This window comes from Rattus norvegicus, chromosome 5 (assembly GCF_021556685.1).
Source record: "Rattus norvegicus strain SHRSP/BbbUtx chromosome 5, alternate assembly SHRSP_T2T, whole genome shotgun sequence".
Classification (NCBI taxonomy): Eukaryota; Metazoa; Chordata; class Mammalia; order Rodentia; family Muridae; genus Rattus; species Rattus norvegicus.
In genome coordinates, this window is record NC_141538.1 from 166,429,752 (window position 1) to 166,440,265 (window position 10,514).

The following is a 10,514-nucleotide window of genomic DNA, read 5'->3' on the forward strand; positions in this document are numbered from 1 at the left end:
GACCTCCCTTTAAGGCTGTCCTGGCTCGACACAGTGGCCTCCGCAGACAATCTGTACTCACCAGTACCTCCCTCTCTCATGCACAAAGTTGGGAACCTTCTAGAAGCTCTTGGCTGAGCTGTGGCCCCAGCCCTGGTCCCCCGGGCATTTGGTATCAGGTGGCTAAGAGTCATACTCTGTACACACATCTCTCAGGCCACACCCCAAGTGCTTGAGCTCAAACAGAAATTCCAGAGCATTCTTAGAGCTCCTAAGAGAAATCCCCAAGTCAGACCCTTGGGGGAACCTCCTCGGGAAGATGGGCTGCTTTGGAAACTGGGCTCCCAGCCTGGCTCCCCTCAAGGTCCCAATAATATTCCTGCTAAACGAGAGGGAGCCTCCAGGCAGCTAGCAAAGGCCTGCAGGGATGGCGCCAGGGCCCGGACCCACTGGGACAAGCTGAACTCCAGCAGGAGGTGGCTGTTCACCAGTAAGCAAGTTGTAAAACCCAACTCAGACACAACATCTGGCAGCTGCTTCAAATAGTTTTCTGTCTGCCGTTGGAGCGGGCTGCCCACTGCCTCCTGTAAATCAATCCATGCGCAGAGAGGAGAACCGTGCTGGCTGACCACGGCATCCCAGTTTGGCACGGCATCAGCTGTGTCTTCTATCTCCCGGTAGCACGGGACTCACGTTCCATGTCCTTGTAGGACCAACTCAAGCAGCCCTCCAGGAAAAGCTGCAGTGGTCCGTGGCATCCCTGTGCCACCAGATGAAGGGAGATGACCTCTCGGGGTCTCCAAAGAGAACTTGACCCTTAAGATGCGATGTCTCACTCAGGCCCCACCTCCATTTCCAGGGACCGATGAGCCCCACTTGTCCTTTCTAGATAGACCCTGATAGTGTGGGAGGTCAGAGGGGAGGCAGCGTCTAAGTTAGCTTGTACTCAAGTGTACACTAACACATTTGTAACTGGATCCTGGCCCTATGGCCTCTGAGTCTGAGTCCCAGAGAATATGGATCAAGTACAGAGAAACCCCGTGTCATAGGACTAGCCTTGGGTAAGCAGCCAGGGAAAGGACAATGTATTGATGACTGAGAACGCTGATTGTTTGGTAGCAGCCCCCACGGGCTAGCCTGGGTTGCACCTCTCATGGGCTCCTGTTGGGAAAGTCCTTTCAGCCACCCCAGTAACACTGTCCTTAAGATGCGGGTGGAGGCCTGCATGGTGGTCCCAAACGACGTGTCTGTGTTTCAAGAGTCCCCAAGGATGTGACTTTCTCTGGGGAAGGGTCTCAGCAAATGCCATTGAGTCCAGGACTTGGGATCAACTCACCTGGGCCCCGATGATGAGGGTTCTAAGGAGACAGGCGTAAAAACGGAGGGAGGGGCTGGGGCAACAATCCGGAGCCGCTAGCCTTCTCAGAGTGCTGGACAAAGCCATGAAGCTCTTATCATTTGTTGTTCTTGGCTCCCAAACCAAACCACCACCACCACCACCACCACCACCACCACCACCACCACCACCACCACCATCACAACAACAACAAGAAGCTAAACCCGTCCCCCCACCCCACCCCGAGCGACTGAGGCTCCTCCGTCTTGTTTTGTTTTTCTTTCCTTTTTTTCAGAGCTGGGGACCGAACCCAGGGCCTTGCACTTGCTAGGCAAGCGCTCTACCACTGAGCTAAATCCCCAACCCCTCCTCTGTCTTGGTAATGGCACTGAAAGATGTCCTCGTAAGAAAAGGCTTTGGTGGCTGGGAACCACGGAGAGCCTCAGATGCATCTGTGGCTTAGATGTGCTCTGAGCTCTGTTGATACTGGCTTAGGGATCCTGAAAGAATCCTGAGAGGAAATGTTCTCCTTCTCTGACAGACAAGGAGACAAAGAGAAAGTAAAGGATACTGTGAGGGACCTGTTCTCTTCACAGGCCACTTGGAAGCCAAAGACAGAGCCAAAAGGCCCCATGGGGTCCCCGGTCCATTGAATAGGAGATCCACGGAGGCAGAAAGTAGGTGATAGTTGCCAGGGCCTGTGGGCAAGGGAAAATACAAGAGGGAGTGTGTGTGTGTGTGTGTGTGTGTGTGTGTGTGTGTGTGTGTGTGTTGTATATGCGAGTGTACATGTGTCTGGTATGTGTCTGTGGTATATATGTATGTGTATGTATGTATATGTATGTGTGGTATATATATGTTCTGTATGTATATGGCACATGTGTGTGTATGTATGTGGGGGGATATTGTGTGTGTGTGGTATATGTGTGGTATATTTATGTGTGGTGTATGTACATGTGTGGTGCATGTGTGTCTATGGTATATGTGAGTGTATGTGTGTATGTGTGTGTGTGGTGTGTGTGATGTATGTATGGTATATGTATGTGTATGTGGTATGTGTGTGTAGTGTATGTATGTGTGGTATATGTGAGTGTGTATGTACGTGTGTGTTATATGTATATGTGTATATTCCTTTGGGAATGATGAAGTGTTTGAGATCAAGAAGGAGGCTGATGCCCAGTATTGAGAGTGTGCTAAAAGCCACCGATGTGTGCCCTGAAAAATAGTGAATTTAATGCCATGTTATTTTGGTCTCATTGCAAATAAAAGGACAACTCCTGAAGGGGCTGAGCCATGGCTTGGAAACCTGATGATGCCAGTAGCCTCCTGGTTCAGCTTCCCAAGAAGGAATTTCCCTGAGGATGCAGTTCCTGAGTTCTGAAGACTGGGTGGGGCGATAGCATCCATGCCTTAGCCTGCAGCTGTCTGGGCCTCCACAGGTGCTAAGACCAAAAGCAGACAGAACTGGACAAGCCTTCACCAGGGATGTCACCAAACCCCTTCTTAGCCCCCTGCAGGTTTTCAGGGGACCATGGAGAATGGCAGAGGGATCTGCCTGGAGAAAACTATTTGCAGAATTCTGGGATCTCGGAACTCTGGGGCAATCTATCATTTATCAGTCACCACCAGATTCTCCATTTTGGCATAGCAAGCTTGCTGGGGTTTGAGGTTTTCCTTTAAGTTCCCCAGGTAAGTCAGATGCAGGGGACATCTGTGGACTTCAGCTGACACCCCCCAGCTAGGACCTGTCATTTATGGGCATATATAAGTCACATCCTGAGAGAGAGACATTGGATGGGATCAGGAGAAAGAAGGAGCCTAGAGGATGCCTTTGTGTTGGAACATAGACCCAGAAGGGTTGCAGCTGGGCCTGCGCTGGAAGACAGGCCCCGGGCTAGGGGCTACACCAGGGCCACTTCCACAGAGCAGCTAGATTCCAGTGTCTGCTTTTAGTCTGAGCTTCCTCACCGAGAACATCCCCTCTGCTCAGAAAATCATCAGACCTTCAGCGACAGTAGCAGACCTTCCTGTAATGAAGCATCTGGGTCTAGAAGCTGATGGTGAGGTCTGAGCGCACCAGAAAGATGGACAGTCTGAGTCCTGGCTCCCCGCAGCTGAGTCCTGAGAAGCTCTCAGAGAGTCATGCGCAGCTTCCTCTGGCTCGCCGGCCGGCCGAGCTGGGACATCATTTGTTGATCCTTCAGCCTGATCCGAGCTCATGATTTCCTCTCTGGTTGCCATGGCCCCGTGCGGAAAACACAGCAAACTCCTGGCCCCGCGCAGTACATTTATTTCAAATATTCCTTGTGGCTGGAACCCGACCATGTTTGGGTGTCTGGACTGGAACATGAACGAATTGCTCTGTCTTCAGCCCCCTCCCCAGCTTCCCCATCATAGTTTACGGTTCAGCAAAGTCCACATTCCTCATCCCGCCTAGGAGCGGGAGGGAGGCTTCTGCCCAGGATGGAGACAGAGGCGGCTTCCCATGTATGGCCAAGCCGGCTACCTGCTTGGAGGCAGGGGATTAATTACAACCAGATGGGCCAAGTCTGCACAGATGGTTTTATTAAAACTGTTCCCTTCAGCACAAAGGCCGGCTCCCCCAGAAGTCTCCTGGCAGTACAAAGGCCCTCATTTTTCTGGTGCCTCCCCTACCCCATGCCTGACCCCTCTTCCCCTGCCACCCTTTCAAAGGAGGCCCGAGTTACAACTGCAACCCAGACATGAACTCCTGCCTAAAAATAACTCTAGACCTTCCCTCTTTCCTCTGCCTACATCCGGGGCGGGCGTGGAAAGGTCCTCCCCGCCATTCCCAAAGGTTCCACCTTGATCCGTGGAACGCTACCTGGGAAGAAAAGTTAGTTAGAAGGTTAGATCAGGAAAATTTGGTTTGTCCTCAGAAGCCAAGTTCCAACGGAGGGAACGATACCTTTCAGAAGAACTGGTCTCACAAGTGCATGCTGGCACAGAGGCCTTGCCATGACGAGGCAGAGCCTGCTGTGGAGGCTCCACGGTCCCTCATTCCACCGACGATGGCCATTTTACAGAGTCTCGCCCATGGTCACACCACCAGTGTTAACCTCTGGGTGTGACTGAGGATGCCACACGCTAGTTCTTGGGTCAAGCTGCCACCACACTGAAGTGAGTCTCTTTACCTAGCAACTTTGCGAGAGACAGAGTGAGCACTGTCTCCAAGACTGCTGGTTTGTCTCTCAAGCAAGCTTACCTGGGAAGTGGGCATCTAAAGTGTAGGCTCCTGGGGCTGGTCCCAGAAATGCTGGTTGGGCTTAAGGGGGTGGGGTTGCTGAAACGTGCATTTTTTTTTTAATGACAGGGTCCCATGTACCCTAGCCCGGCCTCTAAGTCACTATCGAGCCTAAGATGACCCTGAACACTTGCTCTTCCTGCCTCTACCTCCTGAGAGCAAGATTACCGATATACGTCACCACGTCAGACTGTTTCATTTTTTACAATTTTAGTCGTCCTGTGCTTGTGTGCACACGCCACACTGTGCATTAGGAGGTCAGAGGACAATGTGAGGGAGACAATTTTCTCTGCCTCATGGGTGGTGGGGACATCCCTAATGACGAAACTCGGGTCATCAAGCTTGGTAGCAAGTGCCTTTACCTGATGAGCCATCTTGGTGACCCAGGCAAGAACCCTACCAACTGAGTTATATCCACAAAGCGGGAACTTGCGTTTAACAGTGGAGAAGTCTAAGGAAAATTGGCCAAGGGAGGCTCTCAGAAAGGGCTCGGCTTGAGCCCCCCTGACCATGTACTTCTCACAGCAACCCCAGAGCCCAGCGTATCCTTCAGACCCCCCCACCCCAAAATGAGCTGCATACACTCTTGGTGGCCCCACCCTGAAATGAGCTGCACATACTCTCCGTGGTTCTCTGGATCGAGTTATGACATGTGAGCTCACCTTCCTCTAAGTAAGCCAGAATTTCCTGTCCTTCCCACGGGGCCTCTCTCTGCCTGCAGCAGGTGGAGGGATGAGCTCCCGGGCAAGGGTCTTTCAATACCAATGCATTCCTGATTCGAGGGACACAGGCCTAAGGTCTTCTGGTAAGTGCTGAGACTGGACCTTGAGGGCCAGAGCCGGCCATGCCAGCTGCTGCTCTAATCCTCAGCAGCCCACGGTCAATTCCAGTTTTCCTCGGCTGCGCTTGTGCGTTTGACCTTGCACATGGGAGCATGCAGAGGCTAGAGGCTTACCTCACCTGTTTTCCTCGGTCACACCCCCACCTTAGCTTTTGAGACAGGGCCCCTCATTGAACCTGGAGCTCACGGATTTGGCATGATTGACTGGCCTGCCTGCAGGGACTTGCTTATCTCTGTCCCCAGCGCTGCGGTTAGAAGCATGCCACTGCTCCCAGCTTTTTACATTGGTGCTCTAATCCAGACTTGAGTGACAAGCCATCTTCCCCAACTCTTACACTAAGCCCCCCCACCCATGAATTCATTAATTTATTTATCCACTTTACATCCCAATCTCGGCCTCCACCACTCCCCCCTGCTCCCCCAGAGCTTTTTAAGGAGGCAATGAGAGAAGTGCACCCAAACTCAGAGTCATTTCCTACTGGGCTCAGTGGGCTACATTTACTGGGTTGCTGGGTTGCAAAGCTTCCTGCAAACGTGAGGTGTATCCCAGGATGGTACCCATACCCTTTAGCTCGCACCCCACTCTAAGGCCAGGGCAAGGAGTGGCAAGCCAGCAACACAGTAGGCAGTGTCACTGGCTGGATGGAAGAGGGCTTAGCCATCCATGCCTCCCGCCCCACCCACCATCCCCCAACCCCAGGCACGAAAGGACTCAGATGGTTTCATATTTTAACAAACTTTCCTTTATTAGGTTACTGACTGATATGAGTCATCATAAAACAGAACAGAACGGGGATTTCAGAACTATACATGCCACAAGGCTTTACGGTGATGGTGCCGGGACGGCAGGGAGGTGTGGTGAGTCCTGGGGCGGCGGAGTATGGGGGACACAGGAGAGCCTTGCTGTTCGCCAGCATCCGTGAGGGTACGGCCGGGTGGAGATCAAGCTGGGATCTATGCGGCTGAATGTGATCCGCTCCAAAACCAGAACGAGTAAGATTTCTGTCTGACAAGGGGCCCCCCTCCCAAAAAAGGAGAAGGACCTCAAAACGCAGAGGGAATGACTTACATTCTTTATCTAGTCTCGGCACCACCTCTGTGTCTTAAAAATTATACTCTACTGGAAGATGTTTATTTATTTTTTAAAAAAGGTACCCTACAGCAGCTGCTTAAAATGATTCTTACAAATATATCTATGTAAATATATTAAACATTTTCAACAAATAAAGTCATCTACTGTACCTGTGCAGAAATGAACAGAACTCAGATTCGATGGAAGTTGGTTTCTTTTCTTTTTTTCTTAAAGGACAAGATTTAATACAGCCTGGGATGTCCACGACCTCTGTACAGCACTGAACAGCAATCCTCCTGCCTCAGCCTCCTGAGCTTTGATTCTCCTTGGTGCAGGGGATGGAACCTGAGCTTCCTGCGTGCTAGGCAAGCCCTCTCCCAACCGACCACATGCCCAGAGAGCCGGAGCAGTGGTGCTCCATTGGTGCGCTGCAGGAGACTGGCACCCGTCCTGTCCACCCTACACCCACTGCTGAGGCTTGAGGGTGTGTGTGTGAGACAAGGTCTAATCCTGCCTTGCCTGTGGCTTTCCCAGGGGCTGGAGACCCCTCCCCTCACCCCCGGTGTCCCGATGGTCCTCCAGGTCTAGAACTTTGGAGGATTCAACAGGAAATATCAGAAAAATTGGGGGGGGGATGCAAAATTCAAAGCACACGGAAGACGAGAGATCAAAACACGTGTGATGGTGTATGGACGCTCCAGGTAACAGGAGCAGGTACCTGGGGACTCAGGTTCTGCTCTGGTGCTTGGCGCAGAGCTACTTGGGAACGGGGTCAAAGGTCGTACACAATGACATACTTGTATCTGTGCACACCAGCTCACGTGCCACAGGCCTGGCCCCAGGAGAAGGACGGGTGTGGCACACACATTCCAGGGAGGTGGCAGGTGGGGGGAAAGCAACAGAGCACATCGAGGGAAGCCACCCAACAAGGTTTCCTTTCTCAGTGGAATAAATAAACGGCCTTTGCTACTGTTTAAAGAATAAATACAGGGCACGGAGCACCGGCAGCTGACACTAGAGCTGGCCCGAGGGAGGTCCAGCCTGGGGTTCTGTCTCAGTGTCCATGGTATGTGACATCCTGAGCTTCATCGGTGTGGCCTGGTCCTGCATATTCCTGCTTTTGGGATCTGCCCCGGCATCTCCCACTCGTCTCACCTCCCAGGAACCCCCCCAGGTGGCTGTAGACTCTCTCTTCAGGGAGTAGTGGGGGGGGCAGCCCACTCCACTGGAGAGCAGAGGCGCCTGAGAGAGGTTCTCATAGTTTATTCTCTGCATCTGGTTCAGGGAAGGGCCTGGATGCTGCTGCTTCAGCCAGTGTTGGGAAGGGAGAAGTCCGTTGGCATTGGTCCACCCAGCAGAGGCAGCTGGTGGGATGAGAGGGTACGTCTGCCCATGCCTGAGGGTGGGCGTCCATCCCAGGCGCAGGGGTCGGTGGACCCCAAAGGCTCAGTGAGTTGGCACCAGGTGGCTGTCATACGGCGATCCTGGGATGCGGATCACTGGTAGAGGAGGTAGGCTTTGAGGGAGGCAGGTAGCGGCAGAGCGGGGATGGCACCCAGACGTTCCTTTCCTAGCGCTAGGCGCACCGAACGCCGGCACAGGTCCATGAGTGGCAGGGGCTCAGCTGGGGAAACCAGGAGAGAGGAGAAACTTAGCAAAGCTCAGGAGGACTCTGGAACAGACAGCGCATATCACGTGCCCAAGGCTGGCTCTGGATCAATCTTAGTGGGGTTTAACAAACAGATGGTTAACAAATGTCTTTTAAATTCCGAATTGTGGCTACAATTGTGGAGCTCTGGGCCAGACAGGGTCAGAAGCCCTCTGCGGACACGTGGAGTCATGGCTTTCGCGACAGTGATTGGTTGTGATGGAGTAGACATAGGGGGCTATTGCTGTCCTCATTCCCTTCACAGAAAGGGGAGCCGAGAAGCAGCCTCTGATCAGCTTGCCTAGGCTCACCCTCCTGGAAGAGATAGGGCTGGAACCCAAAGGAGTTGTTTCTGGTCTCCCTGTGGGGCCACTCTGCCCTGTCTGGACAAACAGACCTTCCCTAGGAATGGCTCTGGGGAAGTGAGTCTGCATACCCCATGCCAGACACAGTACCCCAGGCAGGTTTTGGAGGGGAAGACCTTGCATACCAACCAGCTTCTACTTCCAGGCACTGTCTGGTATGTCCCTGCCTTCATTGTACGGCAGAGGACAATGACCAAGTGTATACATGTTCATGTGTGTACATGCATGTGTGTGAATGCACAGCCCACAGGACAACCTTAGCCCATATTCCTCAGGAAAACAATTCACCATATTGTTGTTTGTTCTGCGACAGGGCCATTCATTGGTCTGGAATTCGCCAAGTGGGCTAGGCTGGCTAGCTAGCTCTGATAGGCGCCGAGTTCTCTGTGTCCCTAATGCTGGGCTTACAAGTGCACACATCACACCTGGCTTTTTTACATGTGTCCCGGAGAACCGAACTCAGGTCTTCCCTCCCTCTTGCCAGGCAAGCATTTTACTGACAGAGCCATCTCCCCAGTGGGAAAGCGCACTCTTCTGTTTAATTCTTCAATAGTCACCAGTGTGCCTCCAAATAGTAAGAGTAACCCCCTTAAGGGTGGCAGAGAGGGTGCTCAGCATATGCCAAGCCCTGGCTTCAGATCCCATCACCCAATAAGAACTAACTAAAGTGAGTGAGTAAAAGTTATTGAAGGTTGAATTCTGTCTGGGAGAACGCGGAGTGCAGGGTTCTTTGAGGTAGGGGGATGTTCGGGTGCTGATCGTAGTGAAGTCACTGGGTGCTTTAGAATGGTGCCTAAGCTGAGGCTTACACCAGCCGAATTAAACAAGAATAAACCCGGCCGTGGAGATGGCTCAACCTAGACGGTGCTTGCCAGGAAAGGAGGAGGACCCCAGTTTAGTTCTCAGGACACATGAAAAAAGCCAGGTGTGGTAGCACACACTTGTAATCTCAGTGCTGGGGAGGCCAAGACAGGATTCCTGGGGGTCACTGGCTAGCTAGGTTAGCCATATTGGTGAGTCCCAGGTCTCAGAGAGCCAGGTTCTGTGTTAGGAATGACACTTGACGCTGACCTTTGGCCTCCACATATATGTGCATATGCACCGCCCACACATCCCATTCCCCCCACAGGATACACCTGAGCTGATGGGATGGCTTAGTGAGTAAAATGCCTGTGGCACAAACTCAGTGATGTGAATTTGAGCTGAAGCCAGCACACACACATATACACACACACACACACACACACACACACACACACACACACAGATATGCACGCACACATACACATCACATACATACACACATCACACACATACACACATCACACACACAGATACGCACATACACATCACACACACACATCACACACACAGATATGCACATACACATACACTTCACACACATACACACACCACACAGATATGCACACACATACACATCACACACATATACACACATACATCACACATACATCACACACACAGATATGCACACACACATACACATCACACACATACACACACATTCACACACACAGATATGCACATACACATACACTTTACACACACACACCACACAGATATGCGCACGCGCACACACACACACACAGATATACACACACATACACATCACACACATATATACACATACATCACACACAGATATGCACACACATACACTACACACAGATATACACATACATACACATCACACACATATATACACATACATCACACACAGATATGCACACACATACACTACACACACACACACACACACACACACACACAAAATTACTTTTTTTAGAGAAAAGAATAAACTTATGGTATTTCCTGAACTCTAATCTGGAGGAAAGCTTCTGCCATAGCCTTCTCAGGAGCGGGAGCTATAGCAATGGCTTTTAACGGGAAGCCTTGAAATAGAGCCTTTCTTAGACAACCTAGTGTGATCACTAGGAGCCCGGGAGCAGGAGGACAAACTAAAGGAGTCCCAACCATCCATGTCCAG

At 51.7% G+C, this 10,514-nt stretch overlaps 1 protein-coding gene and 1 long non-coding RNA gene across 8 annotated transcripts in view; one reads left to right on the top strand and one right to left on the bottom strand.

The window, feature by feature from the left end:
- Nucleotides 1-1,290: 1,290 nt before the first annotated feature.
- On the top strand, nt 1,291-6,556 carry LOC148006168 (uncharacterized). The gene is made up of 2 exons (XR_015621354.1): nt 1,291-1,992; nt 2,585-6,556. It is a non-coding gene; the product is annotated as an uncharacterized LOC148006168 (long non-coding RNA).
- Nucleotides 6,142-10,514, bottom strand: part of Spsb1 (splA/ryanodine receptor domain and SOCS box containing 1) — a 60,296-nt gene continuing 55,923 nt past the window's right edge. For all 7 annotated transcript variants that reach the window (NM_001436876.1, XM_087549502.1, XM_087549501.1 and 4 more), the window contains 1 exon segment: nt 6,142-8,117. In NM_001436876.1, coding sequence (NP_001423805.1) covers nt 7,990-8,117 — 128 coding nt within the window. In that variant the 3' untranslated portion in view covers nt 6,142-7,989.